The sequence below is a fragment of the Spermophilus citellus genome, assembly GCF_964194105.1.
Source record: "Spermophilus citellus genome assembly, chromosome: 10".
Classification (NCBI taxonomy): Eukaryota; Metazoa; Chordata; class Mammalia; order Rodentia; family Sciuridae; genus Spermophilus; species Spermophilus citellus.
Genome location: NC_138197.1, coordinates 88,588,548 through 88,610,855, shown reverse-complemented (window position 1 = coordinate 88,610,855; position 22,308 = coordinate 88,588,548). Strand labels below are relative to the sequence as shown.

Below are 22,308 nucleotides of genomic sequence, written 5' to 3'. Positions count from 1 at the left end.
TAGCATGTTTACTTTCACCCCTCCCACCCCTCACCTCTACCAAATGACCAGGCAATAGAACCCAGCCTGTTTTCTGAAGGCTGTCCAGCCTCTATCACAGATGAACAAAATAAATGTGGCAAAAGAAAAGTAGCTCCCAAACATAAACATCAGGCGTACGGGGAGATAGACTGCCGGGCCTCAACAGAGTTTCTGATTTTATGGGACTCGAATTGTTAACATCTTCCCAGGTGATACTGATATCCAGGGATATGCTGAGAAAACTCTTGCACTAGAGAAACATGTTATGTGTGATGATGGAATCATGTGCAATCCAAGTTTGCTAACCAGTTGGTGTCTCTTTGGGTGGAATGTGGAAGACTCTTCTGTATGGCCAGGACCAAGGTTATTTTTCTCAGTTCAGAAAGGCTTGGGGGAAGAAGATTATTAGGGATTGTCATAATAGCTGTGGCACAACATCAGTCCCAAGTTAAGGGTGAGTTTGTGTGAAGAGGTTCGCTGCACGGCCCTACTGGAATCTCCTGCATGCTTCCCATGCTCTCTACCTGTTGAGAGTAGACAGGGAAGGATGTGGCTATGGGGAGCATAGGGCAGGGAGCTGAATACAAGCATCATTAAGACTATCCCTTGGCTGCACATCCCTAAAAATGCATGCCTCCATCCACTTCCTTACCTTTGTCCCCAATCTCCAACCCCAAACTGAACAGAAATACACAAACATTGTTGGTGAACTCTCAGGGCCCTAACTGCTGAATCAGATGATTCCCTATGTAGGGAATGTTACAAAATGTCACCTTTTCACCAGCATCTTCATCAAGGTTATAAGCAGATCACTAGATTTTTCTCCTTTATTATGTCATAAAACTTGGTTTGCGGTCTTGTTTTGCATTCTGGCATTTCATTCTCCACTAGCTTTGCCTCATGAAGCATGGATTAGTTTAACCTTGGTATTATATTTCCACCCATGTGACCCTTCGTGTGTTACGGTGTATTCTTTTCTGAAATTCATCTTTTATCAGTATCAACATGGGAATGAAACTGAATTGAAATATACTCTTATAAATATACTACTGTTTTCAGAATCTAGTTGTAAAGATGATTCACCAAGCACTGAATTAAGGTGGGCTTCCAAGCGTCATGCTGACAGGATACTGCCAGTGAAGGAGCTTTGTAAACCAATAACATACAAATTGCACTACAGTCATCGTTATTAATTTGGAGGACTTGCAAGTCCATTTACACTAGGTCATATGAGGAATATTTATCTACCTGTCACTATAATCAGATGTGAACAACTCACTTTTAAAAAGACATGGATTAAGAAATTGTGCTGGAAACATACACAATGGCGTTCTACTCATCCATAAAAAAGAATGAAAGTATGGCATTTGCCTGTAAATGGATGGAAATGGAGAATATGCTAAGTGAAATTAGCCAAACTCAGAAACTCAGAAGTTGAATGTTTTCTCTCATGTGGAGGCTAGAGTAAAATAAAGGAAAGCGGGAAAGGACAGGATAACATAAAAAAACCAAATAAATACAAATTAATAGGTGAGCAAAGGGAAGTCTAGTAGAGAAAGGAGAAGTGGAGAGGGGAAGGAGCATAGAGTGGAAAGTGGGGTGGAGTGTCATGAACTGAAATCGACCCCCATGCACATGTGAGTTTATCAGATGAACTCAACTACTTTGTGTAACTATAAAGCTCTCATTTAAAAAAAAAAAAAGAAAGAAATTATTTGTGTATGTGTGTGTGTGTGTGTATGTATGTGTGTATGTATGTACAAGCACATCAAACCTGCCCCCTTGTGGTTTAAGACAGAGGCATTTTTTTCTCCTACTTTAATAATGAAACCATATTTCAAAATACTGATACAGTGTGACTATTACTACTTCATAGAAAGTCTCTTTCTATAAGGGCACCAACGGAGAGAACATTTTTGTTTGTAGATGATGGGAGCTAACACCCTCTGTTGGTACTGCTCTGGTTTAAGGAAATTAATGGTATTTGTCAAGCTGTGCTGCATTCTCACTTGCTAGGATGCTTCTGAGACTGAGATTTTTGACCCTTCTCTGGAAGTCTCTGACCTGCCTTATCTGGAAAAGAAAGGTCTTTTGTTCCCCACCCGCCTTGCTGGGGCTGGCATCCAGGACCTCTGCACACTAAGGCCTTCTGCTTTAATGAAAGGTCTGCCACCAGGGCAGGAGCCTGGGTAGATTCCCCAGGTATTTTGTCATCTGGCTTATTTGAAACCTTGAGCAAGCCCTTCTCTGGACCTCAGCAAAGTCAAATGAACTGGGAGTAATAGTACGGGCCTTGCCTCGCACCAGCATCTTCTAAAGCTCCAGCGCAGTTTTCTTTCAGCAACTCCCTCTAGACTTCAGTCTAAACTGGGCCCGGTGGTACCATGTGGTCATGTTTGGAGGTGTGGCTTGGGATAAAGGTGTCTGCAGACCTATTGAGGCCAAGATAGCAAAGGAGGACAAATCAGAATTCTAGGCCCAGACTGTCCTGCTTGGCCCCCATCCCCTGGGGAGAAGCCAAGATGCACAAGATGCAGTGTCACCTTCTGCGGCCCTGTCTCCCCCCTAGACTCTTAAGGCAGATCCAGACCAAGAGGTCTGGGGAGTGACTCACAGCATCCAGACACCTAAGCAACTGCAGCATCTGGCATGTGCTGAGTTTCAGAAACCTATGGGACACACACAGGGATCTTTCACCAGATCCCAAACAGGTGGCAACTGTGATCTTTAGGTGGGGACATGGCACAAACAAGCAGTCTCCCAAGTGCTGTCCCAGCTTTTACCCTGGATTGTGGCCAGCAGAGTCCCCATTCTCACCCAGCAAGGACTTATCATTCATGAAGCTAATACCCAAGGAAGAAGAGCCTTTCCTTTCTCCTCTCATCTCCAGCTATGGCCACAGAATTTGAGTCTCCGGGGTTTTATCTCCATCTTTTGTTTATTATCTGAGCTTTTTTCAAAATCTTATTTTTTTGTTCCTGCTATGATATCTTTCTCTGATTTCTTTGGGTCTACTGGTCTTTTGGCAATGTTTCCACTTCAGCATACAAAATAACAGGAATAAACAAAAGTGAGATTTTTAAAAGGGGTGGGGGAAGGCAAGTTGGGCATGGTGGAAAACTCCTGTAATCCCAGTTACTTGGAAGACTGAGTCAGGAGGATTGCAAGTTTGAGGCCAGCCTCTGCAACTTAGCAAGACATTGTCCCAAAATGAAAGATAAAAATGGATGGCACTGAGGCTCTGTGGTAGAGCACCCCTGGGGTTCAATCCCCAATATAGCAAAAATAAGTAAATAAAAATGAGAAGAGGGTCTAGGGTATGCTCAGTGGTAGAACACTTGCCTAGAATATGAAGGACTCTGTGTTCAATTCCCAGCAACACAAAAAAATTCTACTCCTAAAATTTTGAAGTTTGTATGTGGTGGGGGTGGGTAATGCTATAATGGATTCATTGTGGGCTCAGGAGATTACAATTATGCTTACATCTGTATTATGCCACATAGTTGGCTGTGTGAGACTGCAAGTTATTTTAATCACCCAAAACCTTACTGTTCTTAGACCTATAAAATTGTGATTATTGTATTTGTTTTTGTTTTGTGCTGTTGAGAATCAGATGCAGGGTCTTGCACCTGGTAGGCAAGTTCTCTACCACTGAGCCACACCCCAACCCTACAAAATTGTGATAATAATATTGTCTGCCTTGTAGAATTGATGTGAGGATTCAATGAGGAAATACATATTGAACACTTAGCATATAACCTGGAATATACTAAGCACTCAATAGTGCTGGCTGCTAGTATTAGTAATAATAAATCATTAATCAATTCCATGCTTCAAGCAGATTTTTGTTTGCAATTTTGCTACTTACATAGTTTTCCTGACCATAAGACAAAATTGTCAATTCCTTGTATAGATATACATCTTCTAAGTTAATACACTAACATTGTTTTGTTTAGGATTTTTTGGAATTCACTGATCTGGCAGTATAGTTTAGCGATTGAGTTAACAGTTTGGAAATGACAGGAATGGATTTTAGATTGTGTCATATGTGTTCTCTCATTTTGATATGTGTTATAAATGGAATATTTAGCAACCAACAATCTACAAGCTATAAGTCAAATTAGTAACTTGACTGTAATTGGTAGTCATTGATTTTTGCATTGTGCCATAAAATGGTATTTACATTTGATTGTCTTTTTGTCCTACAGGTGTAAAGGGTCAAGTTTTTGATCAGAATGGAAATCCATTACCCAATGTAATTGTGGAAGTCGAAGACAGAAAACACATCTGCCCATTTAGAACCAACAAATTTGGAGAGTACTATCTACTTCTCTTGCCTGGGTCCTATACAATAAATGTAAGTATGCAATCCTGGTTGTTATGAAGATATTACAGAGCTCACAGTACTCACCCAGAAGGAATCTAGAATAAATCTGGAAAAATCCAAGAGTAAATACATCAGGGCAGAAAGAAATGGAATCATGCCTGCAAATAACAGGGGTGAGGAGGAGGTAAGAACAATAGGAACTAACCAAAAGAAAAAAAAAATCATGTTTTCTTGAGTGGCAATCTTCCTTTTGTGTCATACTGGGGATTGAACCCAGGGGCCTCACACGTGCTAGGGCAAGTGCTCTCTGCCACTGAGTTACATCCCCAACCCTTAATTTTTAAAGTAAAGCCAAATCCTATTTTGGTGAGAATCTTTATAATTTAAGAAAAAAAATGCAACCTTATTAATAAGAATAAAAGGGAGCCAAGATGGCTGAAGAGAGATGCCTTGTGCCCTCTACCACAGGATCAAGGCAGCAAAGGAGCAACTATTTCAAGGAATGTGAGGGAGAACTCTGGAAATCCGCAAGGCAGTGAAGCCTACACAGCATAGGTCTCCAACCTAGAGAAAAGAAAGCAAAGCAGAGCTCCCAGCAGGCAGTGAGGAGCCAGCATGGTGGGAAGGAGGTGAGCTGGAAGTACCAGCAACCCTGACTGTAGCAGCAGACCAGCAGTCCTAACTGCAGAATCCCACAACCCTTACAAGCTTTAAATCTAGTCTGGGGAACTGACTGGTCTAAAAGTGACTCTTCTGCTCCAAAGAAAGTGCACCTTTTGGACCTCCTTCAACCCCCAGAACTCAAACTACAACAACCACTACTAGATGCCATATTGTTTTGGGGCTGGCATCCAAACCCTTGACCAGTTAGAAGCCTTGGTGTACACTTCACTGGGAATAAGGCAGCATCCTGCAGCTTCAGGACCACCCACTGACTATAGCTAAGAGCCTGAGCCCCACTCACATTTGCCCTGCAGGATCAAGGGAATATGTCCTCCCAGTCCACAGCCTTGGGACTGTAGCCACTGTTGCAAAATCCCAACTTCACTCATGCCTGTGGGTGTAGGGTTTTCTGTAGCTCCAGAAATACAGCTGTGGTAGCCTGAATACCTGCTTGACATCTGCTTACCTGCTAATCTAGGAAAAGTCTCCTTCTCAGCTCAAGTCCTTGGGACTGCAACTGCAGATGCATAAAGCCTCTACTTCACTCAAGGGTACAGCTGGATGGGGGAAGGACCCATCTTCAGGACTGTAATTGCTAACTCTACAAGCTTTGTTCCTACCAGAGCTTGCCCCAGGTATCCTGAAAATTCCAAGACTGCAGATAACAAAGCCACAGGCCCCATCATCACTTGTGCTCAACCTGAAGATCTCCCATGGATACCGTACCACTAGCCCAATTGCACAGGCCCCGGGAAACCTAAGGAACGTCTGTGTAACCCACAGACTTCAGACCATAGTTCTGGTGCCAAAAGCCCTGGACCACTCTGTGCTTATCCTCTGGGCTGTAAAGAAAGTAACATCTGGGTCACACAACTCCAAAAAGCACCTCATAGCAGTACAAGCCCCAGGATCAACTATAAATCACCTCATGGGACCTAGGAGAAGGGCCCTTTGTGTTCCCAAATCTAAATTTCATGGTTTCCAGTGCCACAGACCCACCTGTGCTCATTATATAATATTTCAGAACTGTGGCTGCTGGTACTGCAGAGCCAGACATCTCCTCCATTCATCTTGAGAATCCTAAGGAAAGCTTCCTAACATGTCCTAGGCTCAGGGACCATGGGTGCTGAGGCTACAACCTTTGATGTCACTTGTGCTTTCCCTGAGGGACCAGAGGGTAGGCCTCTCCATATTCTACATCACCAGAACTGTTGTCAGTTGCCACCACTAGTTACAATGCCATCAGGGCTCAACTCTGTAGAGCCCAAAGTCACATACCTTTGGAAGTCATGTCCCCTGCAGTCATACAACTACCCTTTACAAACCTCTACAGTCTAGACTATTGAGGTGCCCATGGACTAATAAAGCACACAGAAACTATACTTTTGAGCTCCCCTATATCCAAACCCAAAGCCCCTATCCAAATGACAGCCTTTACCCCATCTAAGCAAAAAAGAATCTTTTTCTACTGAAGTTATTTCATAAAATTGGAAGAAATGAACATTATACCAGATGAGCAGACATCAACACAAGGACACAAGAAACATGAAAGGAAACATCACAATTCCAAAGGAGAATGACAATTCTCCAGAAATAGACCCCAATTTGAAGGAAATATATGAGGTACCTGATAAAGAATTAAAATGATGATCCTGAGGAAATGCAATGAGATGCAAGAGATGATATATAAGAAAAACAATTCAGGATATGAATGAGAAATTCACTGAAAAGAAAGAAAAAAATGAAGAACAGTCAGATATCTTGGAACTAAAAATTTCAACTAATGAAATAAAAATAACTTTCACAAGAGACTAGAACAAGCAGAAGAAAGAATTCTTAAATCTAGGGACAGATCTCTTGAATTTAGTTAGTGAGACAAAAAAGAGAAAAAAGGAGAATTTAAAAGAATGAGGAAAGTCTACAGTATTATGGGATACCATTAAGTGAATAAGCATTCTCATTTTGCGAATTTAGGTGAAGAGGAGAGGAGTTGAAAATTTATTTCACAAAATAATAGCTGAAAATTTCCCAAACCTTCAATAAGATATGGACATCCTGATTCAAGAAATTCAAAGGATCCCAACAGAGTTCCATGTTTGGCATATTATAGCCCAAATATCAAAAATGTAAAACAGAAGCCTAAAAACAGCAAGAGAAAAAGCATCAAGTCACATCCAGGATACATATACAGCAGATTTCAAAGAAATCTTATGGTTCAGAAAATAATGGGAGGATGTATTCAAAATACTGAATGATAAAAACTGCCAACCATGATTTTATTATACCCAAAATTATCCTTCCAAACTGAGGGAGAAATAAAGTCTACTCCAGATAAACAGAAACTAAGGGAATTCATCACCACTGAACCAGCCCTATAAGAAATACTGAAGAGTCCTACACTAGAAATAAAAGGATGAAAACTACCATTGTGAAAACATACGAATATACCCACTAACTAGAAGAACGGATACACAAAATGGACCAAAACCCTAAATGTTAAATAGAAAATGAAATTACTAAAAGAAAATGGGAAACAATTCAAGACTTTGGTGTAGGCAATGGAGTTAAATCAAACCAAGGAGCTATTGCACAGCAAAGGGGAAAATCAGCAGAATTAAGAAACAGCCTACAGAATGGGAGAAAGTATTTGCAGACTCTTCATCTGACAAGATATTGATATTCAGAATATATAAGGAACTCAAAAAGCTGAATATTCAAACAACAGCCTAGTTTTTAAAATGGGCTAAAGAACTAAGCAGACTTCTAAGATGATCTACAAATGGCCAACAAGCATAGGGAAAAATACTCAATCTCACTAATCATCAGGGAAATGCAAATCAAAACCACAAAATGTTATCTCACCCCAGTTGAAAGGGCTATCACCCAAAACTGACAAATGCTGGAAAGGATGTGGGAAAAAAGGAACTCCTACACCTACTGACAGAAATATAAATGAACAGTCATTATGGAAAACACTATAGATCTAAAGGAGGTGAAATCATTATACCAAAAAGATACTTGCATTTCCATGTTTATTGCAGTACTATTCACAACAGCTAAAATGTAGGGTCAGCCCAAATGCCCTTCAGTGGATGAATGGATAAAGAAAAAATATATATATACACAGTGGAATATTATTTGACCATAATAAAATCTTTTCATCTGCAGCAATTCAGAGAGAACTGGAGGTCATTATATCCAGTGAAATAAGTCAGACACAAACTCTAACGCCACATGTTCTCACTCTTTCGCAGAAACTGACAAGTCAGCCTTGTAGAAAGGAAAAGAATAGTGATCACTGAAGACTGGGAAGTCAGGAGTTGAATGGGAAACAGAAGTTCAGTTAAGAGGCACCAAAACAATGGAGGAATCAATTCTGGTTCTTCTTTACCACAGTAGGGTAACTATAGGTTGAAACAATCTATGATATATTTCAAAACGTCTAGAAGAGTACAAAATCCCCTACACATAAAAGTGATAGATGTTTTAAAAGATGAAAATGCATACTACTCTTATTTGATTATTATTCCATATACATGTATCAAATTACCTTAATATACCCCATAAAGATATACAAATATTATATCTAAATTTATAAAAACAAATAATGTAGCAAAAGTACTTCTGAACTTCATGGAATACCATTTAACACCTATTCCATAAGATACAATTTCTATCATTACAAAAATAATTGAGAGGGGAGGTGTAAGTCAATAATCAAGTGCTTGCATAGTAAGCACGGCCCTAGGTTCAATCCCCAGCACTATGGGGTAGGGGGCAAATAGATTATGACAGTTTTCTTAGAACAAGTAAAATTTGATCCACAAATTTTGACAGTATATTAAGCAAGTGATAGGCATAGTTTGCAGCCCTTTTTCCAATCAATTGAAGTAAAATCTCGATTTTTAATTCCATTACAATGTATGTTTCTGAGTCATTTCTTCCTACGACAAGAAAGCATGATCTCATTTGAGTCTGGGTAGGCTTATGTGAGTGAAGTAAATAAGTACCTGATTTTGTTGGCTCGATGGTACTTTTACGTCTTTGATTTTCTCCAAAAAAAACTTCAGGATTCTGCTTTGCTTAGTGGGACCAAGGCCAATAGTAGCAGTCCCATTTCGTACAGAGCTATTCCTAGAAGAAGGTAGTCATCTCTTCTGTAGTAGAAAGTGGCTTTGTATTTCATTATTTCGTCTTTAGGACATAATGAGAGACATGATTTTTAGTTTGTGAAACTGTAGAATTGAAAGCCTTTCTGCTCCATGTTATTCCCATAGTGCCCAACAGTGGGGCTCTGTGGAGCTAATCCTCTTCCTGTGAATCCCTGCTGCCACTGAGAAAATGAAAAGAGCCTGAGAAAAACTTCCACTAACTGTGAATCTTTGTCTTAAAAGGCCCTTTATTTTCCTTCTATTTACTATTTTCCATCCTATGAAAGAGTTTCTCTTATAGTGAATTTTATTTTTATGCAGTCTCATTAATAAGCCATATCTTTATAGAATAGTTATGAATTGCTCATTTTCCATTAGGCAAATACAGTACATGTTAGCTATAGGTATTATTAGTTCTAAGACAAGATTGGAAGACAAGACTTTGGAAGTTGAAATAAATAGTAAAATACATCCCAATTAGTGGTTCTACAAATGACTATGTTCACCATTCTTTGCCTTCTCCATCATATACAATTAAAGTATTTCTCAGTAGATATAGCCTATAGTTAGTTTAGCATTCGTCATGTTAGTTTAGCATTTTTCCTGGGTTTTTGTTTTTGTTTTGTTTTGTTTGGTACCAGGGGTTCTTAACCACTGAGTCACATCCCCAGCCCTTTTTTATACTGAGTTGCTTAGGCCTCGATAAGTTGCTGAGGCTGACTTTGAACTCATGATCCTCCTGCCTCAACCTCCTTGAGCTGCTTGGCTTACAGGCATGAGCCACAGCACCTGACCTTTCCTAGTCATTTCTTTCATCAAAAAAGCAAATCTAGCTAAAGATTCAGACTTGTGAACAAAGTCAAGTAAAATCAAACCTTTTTGAGAAAGCAGTATACTTGTACACGTAGATCAGCTGCAAAAAAAAAAAAAAAGGAACGAATTGAGAGAATAATTTTAATAATATTAATATCCTGTAAGGACATAAGTATAGACTCAGGACAAAGTGAAACAATCAACTCTCTTTCCACACCATGAAAATGAGAATCGGTCTACAGCTTTGTTCTTTCTCCTGACTTACATCACCAGATAAAGTACCTGTCTCTGCTTTTATTTCATTTTGTAACTCTTGGCAACAGCATTAACTATGACCTGTGTCAATAGGCATTGGATAACTCATCAATTACTGGCCTGGAAGTTCAGTGGATTGTTACCTGCATTGCACAAAGGCTGCATTTTAGGGGTGGCTATCAGTGTTTTTCTCAGTATTGGCACCACAAAACATCTGAAATCACTCATACAATTATTTCTTGTTTCCTCTCAGGTTACAGTCCCTGGACATGATCCACATCTCACAAAGGTGGTTATTCCAGAGAAATCCCAGAACTTCAGTGCTCTTAAAAAGGATTTTCTACTTTCATTCCAAGGGCAAGTGGATTCTATCCTAGTATCAAATCTTTCATGCCCAATGATTCCTCTATACAAAACATTGCAGAGCCTCTCAGCTGCAACAAAGCCTAGTTTGTTCTTGTTTTTGGTGACTCTTTTGCACATATTTTTCAAATAAAGTAAAATGTGAAACTCAACCCCCATCACCACCTGGAATCAGGGATTACTCACCCCAGGTGACTGCAACTCTAACTCCCTCATGGGATCTCCACTGGATAAGCTCCAGTCTTCCCTAAGAAGAGAAATGGATATTTACAAATCCTGCAATAAGTAACATGTGGTGATAATGAAAGGAATGATTCAGTCTTGAATGACAGATGGAAGATACCTGCCTATCAAGTACTACCTATTTACAAATTAATCTTGAAGTCATTTTAGAAATGTGTAATTTAAACTGGAGAAGTAAAACAGAAGTTCCTGCAAGGGATGGGTGGGTGGTGGGGGAAAGAGCTAGTCATCTATTGCAAAAGCCAGCTGACTATAAATAACAAAGATGAACATTTATTGATCACTTACTATATAACAGACCTTGCCATGAGTACTGTTTGTGGAGACAGTAATAATTACGGAAGAAATAAGACAATAGTTTTGCTGATGTTCTAAGAAGATATGAGAGAAAACAGGTAAACATGTCTCAGTGGTCCAAGAAATATAGCCCTGGTGGGATAAAAGATTGTGTCTACAGAGTCCCAAAGAAACATGTCAATTAAGGAAGTGTCTCTCCTTCCAGAGTTGGTGTCCCTGCCTTTCTGTACCAAGATGCCACAATCCTGTGAGGATGACTACCCCCAAATGTGTAACTCCTGAGCTTCAGATGCACATCCAACTAACTACCCACTAGACTTATTCACCTGGATGTGACCTAGAGATGCCTCACATTCGTCATGTTGAAAATTGAGCATAATTTTCCCCCTAGTGCTTTTCTTCCTACTACCTTCTATGTCTCATTTACTGGTATCGCCATGCCAAGAATCTGAGAGTCATCCTTCATACTTCCTCTTTCTTCCTCATCTCCTACATTCTGTCACTAAAATTGTAAACTATCAACACTGATTCCACCCTCTCCTCTCCGTGGCAGTTAGTATTGACGTGTAAGCCCTCTCAGCTCATTTGCACCCCTGCAACACTTTCCCATTCTAGGATTTATCCTATGCATAGCACTAGAGAAGGGGGATACTTCAACAATCAGTTGTTTCTATTTCCTAAACATGTCACATACTGTATTGTTTGTGTTCCCTGTATCTGGAATATCATTCTGACTCAGTACATCTTATTTCCCACTCCTCCATTAAAACTCCAATTATCAACTTCACCAGGAACCTGTTAGTGACCAGGATTTCACAAAATTCCATTCTACCCCTTCCCAGGCAATCTGGGGATAGAGACCCTTCCTCTTTGTGCCCCAGAATAAACTAGTTATCTCTATTATTGGATTTACACCACTGTAATATGATCTTCTACTTCATGTATGCCCCTCAAGTAGAGTATGTTTTCTACTTGTTTAAAAAATTTATTTTTATATCCTCAGAGCTCAGCACAAGATAGAATAATAAATGAACAAAGGGTTCCAGTAACCTGCTATTCCCAGACCCTTCCAGAAACTATAAGGCTTTTCATCCTTTTATGAAACTACATCTTATGGCAATCTCCAGCTCACTGGTAACAATGACAAAAATGTTTTCATGTGTATTTCAAGAAAAATTCCAAATACAGGACTTTTACTTGTATTTATTGTAAGATTTGTAGGAAGAGTATTTTACTTGTTAATGATACCACAATCTATATTTTCTTACCAGAAGACAAAATTTTTTGCCATTAGCAAACAATTTGAAGCTACTGTCCTTTACATAAAAAATAAGGGGGAGGAAAAGGATCCACCAAAATGCAATCACAACTCTGGTGGGCAGAATTCTTAAGAGTTGTGTATTGCTCATGAAAAATGAGTTCCCTTGTTTTAAATTAAAAATTTTGCAGGATCTGAAAATAAAACCACACTGCACTTGGTACATGATGAAGGCCTGAGAACCACAAAGAATTGAGGTGCTACATGGTCATTTAGGTGCCAAGCTTATTCTACATGCACAAAACTACACAGGCTGATATCAGTAGTACTTGTGAACTTTTAACCACTTAGGTAATAACCTGAATATTTTAATCATTTTTTATTTAAATAAGCAGTAATTTATTATATACTTAAAGGTATGGATTAATAGTACCAAAACTGTTTTTGGTATGTTACATATAAAAGCATATAAGACCAAACTTGATTTATCATCAAACCTTAAAGGTTTTCTAGATAGTTTTTAAAGGAGCATAAACTAAAATCTGAATTAGTTCATGACCCTTAATATAAATTTCTTCTGAAATGGTTAAATCAAAGATTTCTACCAAAATCAAATTTTAAATCATTAAAAGATAAACAGGATGTGGCTCAGTGTGCTTAGCATGCATAAACCCCTGGGTTCAATCTCCAGTACACCTTCCCCCACAAAAAGACAAAACACAACCTGCCATTCTTTTTTTTTTTTTTTTTTTAACAACCTTCCATTCTGTGATCAGACCAGCTCCCCAAACCTCCCTAACGCCTTTCCCACTTTGCCCATACTCACAGATGCATAGATATGCTCCTCAGGCTCAAGTTCAACTGTAATCTTTCTATGGTAAAAAAATGTGATAAAGGTTCTGAAGATAGGAGAAAAATGCAGGAATTATAGGAGCCCTAATCCACCACACATTTAGTTAAAAAACTAGACCCCTGCTGGACTGCAAACTGGTAGGAGAAATCATACTGTGGTGCCATTTTTGATGCTTGTCCAGGTGAAGGATGGATAATTAATATTCAGGTTGACAAATATTTTGAAGGCAGCATAATACACCTTATTAAAGGCCAAATCTTTGACCTGAAAACCAAAATATTGGTTACCAAGAATGATCATCTAGTAATATTAAGGAAGCTTTCATGAAGTGTTTAGCTTTCTCATGAGCCTACTCAGATGGTGAGCAACATTAATATAAACCTAGATGGTAGGGAGTATGTTAGAGAAATGTTAAGTCTTTTTTTTTTTTTTTTTTTTTTTTAAGAGGAGAGGGAGAGAGAGAGAGAGAGAGAGAGAATTTTTTTTTAATATTTATTTTCAGTTCTCGGCAGACACAACATCTTTGTTGGTATGTGGTGCTGAGGATCGAACCCGGGCCGCACGCATGCCAGGCGAGCGCGCTACCGCTTGAGCCACATCCCCAGCCCCGAATTGTTAAGTCTTGCAGACAAATGTCAGTGTTGATTTTGGTGCTTAATTTATTATATGCAGACAAGCTGCTGAATGTATCAGAAATGTTAAAAGCCTCTTCTCAACATTTCTGAAAGTATTTCTAAGAAATACATTGTGTTTTGTTCCAAAAGCAAATTTGTATTTGTAATGTTTCTAAAATGATGTAAATTAGCTTTAGGTTTAGAAAGTATAAATATCTTATGAATTGAAAATATATTTTCCTAGGGAATCCAGTGTATTCTCATTACAACAGGGTAAGTTGCTCAAGTTTGGTTCTTATTCTGCATAGTAACAATACAGTTGATGTTTATGACAAATCACATTTGTATTTTCCTTGTGACTTTAGGTGTGGGGAGGGGAAGAAAATTATGATGGCCAGATTAGGTAAAGAGCACCAAGAGTTCCTAATACCTAAAATAGAAGCCTAGGTTTGCTGTAGACTTTACATTTATCACTAATAAGCAGATACTATATGTATTGTTCAAACTTTTATCATATTTTAGCTTATGAAACTAGTCTTCTATATATGTTTCATAGCTGTTTTATAAGCTTCCTCAGTGACTTTCTTTTATACTATAATTAAGAATTTATTAAGGGCTGGGGATGTGGCTCAAGCGGTAGCACGCTCGCCTGGCATGTGTGCGGCCCGGGTTGGATCCTCAGCACCACATACAAAGATGTTGTGTCCGCCGAAAAACTAAAAAATAAATGAATATTAAAGAAAAGAATTTATTAAAATGCACAAATTGTCTAAGACAGTAAAGTTTATTGGGGAGGGGCCATGACTACCTCTAAGTTTAGTAAATTTAGAATATTTGATTCTCAATAAAGGATATTCACTCAGTGATTGTTGTTTTTTTCCACTATCTTATTAACAAATTGCAAGTGTAACAAAGTCCACATATTAGAGAAAACTGATTACCACCAAATAAACCCTTTGGAAAATCAAATTTAATGCACTTTTATGTGGCAACAATATTGTAACAACTTCAAAAGTCCACATGGTCGTTCTGGAAAAAATTTGTATGTTGTTTATATTATATTCCAAATTAGCTTATTAGAATAAGGCAGTGTATTCCACCAATAAAATGATGGGTGAATAGTGCACCTTCTGGTCAAAAATTGGGGGGCTGGGAAGTAGCTCAGGTTAGAAGCACTTACAGGGCCCTGGGTTCAAACCCCAGTACAAAAGAAAAAAATCAGAATTCTAATACATTAATATAGTAAAGAATCTGAGAAATCATGCAGAAAAAGAAATGGGACTTCCCAAATATACGTAAGCATGAAACCATTTCTTAAATGATGTATCCTACTAACTCCTTGAACAACCATTTCTAGATTTCCAAACATTTTAGGAAAGGCTGATACAAAGATTTTTGTTCTGAATAACAGATTTGATTTTCAAGTGTTTTTGAAATACAGAGCATAATTGTAAACAAAAAAAAAATGGCCTCCAATAGGAATTGGAAAACAGCTTAACCTCAATACAAAGCCTATTAATATGGACTTTAATCATATGACAGAGGTTGGGTTCAAGTGCACATCTGCCCTACAAAACATGCTAAACAAATAGTTTGAGAGATATGACTGAGTAAAAACGGCTAAATTAGTTACCAACTTCTAAAAAGTGGTATCTTAATTTAGAAAATAAACTGGGAATAATTTTTTCCATTTTCAAAAGAGAATCCATTATGGTGTATTAGGAAACCCTTAGGCAGAAGTTCCCTGAAAGATTTTTGCTAGATTTGAATATTTATTTATTTTTTTTAAACCTTTTACTAAGGAATTTGTGGGCTCCCACATTCTTTATTTTTTTTAAAGAGAGAGTGAGAGGAGAGAGAGAGAGAGAGAGAGAGAGAGAGAGAGAGAGAAAGAATTTTTAATATTTATTTTTTAGTTCTCGGTGGACACAACATCTTTGTTGGTATGTGGTGCTGAGGATCGAACCCGGCCTCACGCATGCCAGGCGAGCACGCTACCGCTTGAGCCACATCCCCAGCCCTAGATTTGAATATTTAAACTGATGAATATGAACCACCAGCCCAGGCATGTTTAATATCCATATTTTAGTAGTGACAAAAAGTCCTATTTGTGAAAAAAGTTTGCAGCTATTTATATTACAAAACCCTCTCCCCCAAAAGCAGAGTAGAGTTTAAAATGAAATACAATTTTAAAATATTAAACACGAAGGAAAAAGTTAAAAGTCTAAGTACCTCATTCATTTTGGGATGGTAGAATTGATTTAATTTTCCCATCATTACTTTTTCCTTTTTTTGTGGTGCTAGGTTTCAACCCTGGGTATCATGCATGCTAGGGCAAGCACTCGGAGCTATATTCACCGTCAGTCCTAAAGTTTTCCATACACTACTGCTTCTGTAAGAAAAGCAACTGATTTACATAGAACCTCAAATTTTATACCCATCAGTTTATATAAATGACCATTAGCCTTCTCACATATTATTCCCAGAGTATACTAAAATAACACTTTGGTTGAAATTTATATTTTTCCTAATTGTCCTTCGACATTGAAGAGTAGTATTTTTATGCAATTTTTTTAAACTGACAACTCACACATTACTTTGATTTCTTTTTTTAATATTTATATTTTAGTTGGACACAACCCCTTTATTTTATTTTTATGTGGTGCTGAGGATCGAATCCAGGGCCTCACACGTGCTAGGCAAGTGCTCTACCGCTGAGCCACAACCCCAGCCCCATTACTTTGATTTCTAAGCTAGCAATTTCTCTTCTTGATCTATTCTCTCAGCACTTTCAGGATTCTATGATTAATGACTACCTGAATTCAGTCTTCTCAATATGATGCTTCTGCCTTGCCATGAAGTCCTCAACTCTGGAGATCTGCTCTTCTCCTATGCAGTATTTTTTTAAAAAGGGCTGGTATTGTGGCTCAGCGGTAGGTAGAGCACTCACCTCACATACGTGAGACCCTGGGTTCGATTCTCAGCACCATATAAAAAAGTGAAATAAAGATATATAAAGGTATAAAAAGAAAGAAAAAGAAATGGCAAAAAGATTGTATTTTTCTATATATAGATTTTTTTAAAAGCTTTTTTGGTTAGAATTCTGACACATTATGAACTCTTAAAGATCAGTTTCCTTAGAATGCAATTATTTGTTACAAAGCCTTTTTTTTTTTTTTTGACTAGACATGAAAAAATCTTCCTCTTCAAAATCAGAAAACTGAGGTATGTTTTCAATGCAAATCAAAATTCTCTACTGAATGCTTATGGTGTACAGTGCATTTTATCTAGCAGTTAGAGGAAGGTCACAAAATGATGTCACAATCTGTTATGGAGAGAAAATACAAAGGAACATATTGTGAACAAAGCTGAGTTGAGAGAATGTATAAAAAATGGTTAATTCAAAGCTACCTCAACTGGGTTTTGGGAACTAGAGTCAGGAATGGATGCAAGAGAATACTATTAATCCACAATTTATCATACGTGCCTATTACCTGCCAGAACCTATTCTAGGTCTATATGTGTATCATACTTGCTTAGGTTGCTAAGCAAGCACAACATCTGTTGATTTTGAATTCAGCTTTCCCATTAAAAGAAGCTTAGGAGTAGCGTTGGAGCAAAAAGTATTGAAGAGAGAGCACCAATTTCAGAGTTCTAAAAGTCTAAAATAATCAAGCAGAACATCACATATATTACCCAACAAGCAGTCTTTCTCAGTAATTATATCAAGGATGGGATACTACAGTATCTGTAAAATTATCTACTTTTAAAAATGGGAAAGATAAAAGGCATTGAAGTAGCCTGGGAGCATACCAGTGGTAGAGTGACTGCTTAGCATATATGGTCCCTGAATTAATTTTCAGCTCAGGCGCGCATAAGCGCACGTACACACATACACACACACACACACACACACACACACACACACACAGGCATTGAAGACAATTTAGGGAGATGTTACTATGACCTTGAAGGAAGGCCCACAATTAATAATGGGTGGCAGCCTGAGAAGATGTATACCAAAAATAAACCCACACACAAGTATTAAAATTTAAGTTATAAATAAAATTCATCCAATATGATGGTAATTTTAAAAATTAAAAAGATGAAGTTTTGAAGCTAGGAAGGTGAAAGACACCATTTTGATAAGTTGACATTAAGTTTTTAGGATATTTAAGTAGTACTCTGAAAGCCATAGCAATGAGGGATTAAAACAAGAGGAAAATCTTGTTGTTTTTCTAAAATACCAATTTTTTAAAAAGTTAATCTTTAAATGAGGTTTTTTAAAAAAGCATAGAATTTAAGTATGTTTCAGTATCCCTCTTCCCTAAAAAATTGCTCTCATTTGCCCAAAATACTATTCCTAACAATATTAAAATACATCATTTCAAATGTATTACCTGTAATAAAATATTGAACCCTCATCTGCTTATTGCTTCAGTTTTTGCTTATTTGTTGCTTTCCATTAGTCTACTTTACAATTTATTAACATATGCTTCCATACACCTTCTCTAGCAAGTGCTTTCAAATATTTATCTTTATAAAGCCTTATTTATAAAAGCAAAAATTCCCTATCATAAGGGTTGCAGGTGTAATTTGGAGGCCCTGATATTCATCCCCACCACCACACACACACAATCCATATTAAATAATTGAAAGCAAGCAAGATGATAGAAAATATGGACACAAACTTTAATTTATTCCCCCCAGTTCTGGGAATCAAACTCGGAACCTCACACCTCACACGTTAGGCAAGTGCTCTACCACTAAACACAGCCCCAGGCTGCATGAACTGGTATTGTTTAAACTGAGGACATTTTTTGTAAACACTAAAAACCAAATTAGCATCCAACCATAAGCTTTAACTATAAACTTTTCACAATACAATGCCATGATTAACTTGGCAGACCCACATACTAATTAAAACACTTTAAACACTTATTAGAAATTGCAAAAACCTAAGCTAAATATTGCCAAGAGTTACCCCTCTGGGTGGAGGGCCCACACACTCTTGCCAGCTTCAAGATTCAGGTCCCAAGGCATTTAATAAATCTGTACCAAACACCTACACCAACACATCACCATTAAAAAGTTCCTGGCAGGGCTGGGGATGTGGCTCAAGCGGTAGCGCGCTCGCCTCGCATGCGTGCGGCCCAGGTTCGATCCTCAGCACCACATACAAACGAAGATGTTGTGTCTGCCAATAACTAAAAAATAAATATTAAAAAAAATTCTCTCTCTCTCTCTCTCAAAAAAAGAAAACCTTCACGACAAACCTGCAAAAAAAAAAAAAAAAAAAAAAGTTCCTGGCATTGTGGACTTTAGTTCCAAAAATAACCACAGAAAGCCAGGCACATGCCTATGGTAGTCAGTGGTAGAGCACTTGACTCACATGCACAAGGTCCTGGGTTCAATCCCAGCAGAGAACATGTTTACATAGTCATACATGACCAGATAAGTAAAAAGGCAACTATAATTGTTAGATCATTCACTATTATTTATTAGAAACCACTTAAGCCACACTGCCATATGCTGACCCAAGTGTGCAGCACTAAAGAAAACAGCAATTTCTACCCCTACTAACCTGCAATGTTTGATCTGTCTCAGAGACTCCAAACTGCAGTATACTTTCAAAGTAGGATGGCACGGTGACTCCAAAAAGAATATTGAGATCTGTGCCTCTGATTACCCATACAGGCTATTATGAAAAAATTGCATGCAAAATCCAATAATTACATTCTTGAAACCATTCTTAAACATTTAATAAATTGTTTATTTGTAAATCAATAAATAGTATACTAAACATAAAAATGTAATCCGGGTACAGTCTTATAAATTCCAAATTAGTAAAGCTTTCTTGTGTTTTGGAACTGCCCTAAAGCTAAAGTAGACATTTGTTTGCTACTTATATATGTATACAGATGGGTAAGTCATGGAGGTACAAGTGATTTTGTTTTTGTAGTTTAAATGAATAATGTATTGTTAGTAGTTGGCTGTACAAAATTATCCTTTGGTTCCATTCTAAATTTACAATCCAGGTTTTTTAATGCCCTCCTTTGAGTATGTATAATTGTCACACATGGGGTAAAAATAAGTACTTAAGACTTTAAATTAAATTGATTATTTTTGCTTAAGACTAATTATAATCAAGTTACTTTACATAGACTGAGAGATAACCTAGGAAACTATTAAGAACCATATAACCTAGTCCAAAAGGTGTTTCAAAGTCTCTCAGAATCACTTTTCAGCTTATAGGAAACAATACAATGTTCTCAGGACAATTGTACATTTTACTGACCTAATTACTACCTACCTCTTACTACATATAACAGAGGCTGTAGAATAAGTTTATTTTTATTTACATAGCACCAAATATAACTATTAACTTATGAAAGAACTTATGAAAAAGATCAGAAACTTTCAGAGTATCTAAAAATTATTTTTTGGTGCCAGGGACTGAACCCAGGTACTTAACCACTGAGCTACATCCCCAGCCCTTTTTATTTTTAATTTCAAAACACAATCTTGCTAAACTGGTGAAGCTGGCCTCGAACTTGCAATCCTTCTGCCTCAGCTTCAATTACTAGGATTACAGGTGTGGATCACCACATCCAGCACAGAGTATCTAAAATTTAAATATTATGTTTCTTTTTTTTTTATTGGTTGTTCACAACATTACAAAGCTCTTGACATATTTCATACATTAGATTGAAGTGGGTTATGAACTCCCAATTTTACCCCAAATGCAGATTGCACTCCAGTAAGATTGGCAGCCACTATGAAGTCAAACAACAAGTGCTGGCGAGGATGTGGAGAAAAGGGTACACTTGTACATTGCTGGTGGGGCTGCAAATTGGTGCGGCCAATTTGGAAAGCAGTTTGGAGATTCCTGGGAAAGCTGGGAATGGAACCACCATTTGACCCTGCTATTGCCCTTCTCGGACTATTCCCTGGAGACCTTAAAAGAGCATGCTACAGGGATACTGCCACATCGATGTTCATAGCAGCACAATTCACAATAGCTAGACTGTGGAACCAACCCAGATGCCCTTCAATAGATGAATGGATTAAAAAATGTGGCATTTATACACAATGGAGTATTACACAGCACTAAAAAATGACAAAATCATGGAGTTTGCAGGGAAATGGATGGCATTAGAGCAGATTATGCTAAGTGAAGCTAGCCAATCCCTAAAAAACAAATGCCAAATGTCTTCTTTGATATAATGAGAGGAACTAAGAACAGAGCAGGGAGGAAGAGCAGGAGGAAAAGATTAACATTAAACAGAGACATGAGGTGGGAGGGAAAGGGAGAGAAAAGGGAAATTGCATTGGAAATGGAAGGAGACCCTTACCATTATACAAAATTACATATAAGACGTTGTGAGGAGAATGGGAAAAAAAAAAACAAGGAGAGAAATGAATTACAGTAGTAGATGGGGTAGAGAGAGAAGATGGGAGGGGAGGGGAGGGGGGGATAGTAAAGGATAGGAAAGGTAGCAGAATACAACAGTTACTAATATGGCATTATGTAAAAATGTGGATGTGTAACCGATGTGATTCTGCAATCTGTATTTGGGGTAAAAATGGGAGTTCATAACCCACTTGAATCTAATGCATGAAATATGATATGTCAAGAGCTTTGTAATGTTTTGAACAACCAATAAAAAAAAGAAAGAAAAAAAAAAGACTGACTTGAAATGACAACATTATAGAAATAGAAGCAAAGTAACCATAAACAGTATATGAAAAGGATAATATATTGTGACTAGTTCAAGCATGAGTCATATCTATTAATTTATTTTATTTATGGGTTAAAGGAGAAAAGCTGGGCTGGGGTTGTGGTTCAGAGGAAGAGCACTCGCCTAGCCTGCATGAGGCACTGGGTAGGTTCCATACTCAGCACCACATAAAAATAAAATAAAGGTATTGTGACCACCTACAACTAAAAAAAAATAAATGTTAAATAAAAAGAGAAAAGCTATATTAACTTCTATTTTTTTTTTAAACAGTTCTGGCCACTAAACCCAAGGCCTCACATGTGGTAGGCAACCAATCCACCACTGAACTGTATCTTCAGCCTACATGAACTTATTGATCAATGCCAAAATATCATTTGATTAAAAAAAAAAAAACAAAAAACTTCAAGTTGGACATGGTGGCAAATGCCTGTAATCCCAGCTACTAAGAAGGCTGAGGCATGAGAATCCTAAGTCCCAGGCTGGGTAACTTAGTGAGAATCTGTCTCAAAATAAAAAATAAAAAGGGGGGCTGAGGTTGTGACTCAGCAGTACAGCGCTCACCTAGCATGTGTGAGGCCCTGAGTTTGATCCTCAGCACCACATAAAAATAAGTCAATAAAATAAAGATTAAAAAAATAAAAATAAAAAGGGATAGGGGTATAGCTCAGTGGGAGGGCGCCCGACTAGAAAGTACAAGGCCCTGGATTC

The 22,308-nt window shown here is 37.8% G+C and overlaps 1 protein-coding gene and 1 long non-coding RNA gene across 4 annotated transcripts in view; both read left to right on the top strand.

Moving 5' to 3' along the window:
- The window catches only part of LOC308658893, a 558,609-nt gene that overhangs the window by 447,128 nt on the left and 89,173 nt on the right, over nucleotides 1-22,308 (top strand). The gene's annotated exons all lie outside the window — the stretch shown is intronic.
- CPM (carboxypeptidase M) overlaps nucleotides 1-22,308 on the top strand; it is a 99,626-nt gene that overhangs the window by 50,908 nt on the left and 26,410 nt on the right. For 2 of the 3 annotated variants that reach the window (XM_081309690.1, XM_081309692.1), the window contains 2 exons: nucleotides 4,230-4,378; nucleotides 10,484-13,658. In XM_081309690.1, coding sequence (XP_081165816.1) covers nucleotides 4,230-4,378; nucleotides 10,484-10,726 — 392 coding nt within the window. In that variant the 3' untranslated portion in view covers nucleotides 10,727-13,658. Of the gene's footprint in view, nucleotides 1-4,229; nucleotides 4,379-10,483; nucleotides 13,659-17,044; nucleotides 17,084-22,308 lie in introns of those variants that run through there. The other variant, XM_081309691.1, reaches the window with a different exon arrangement.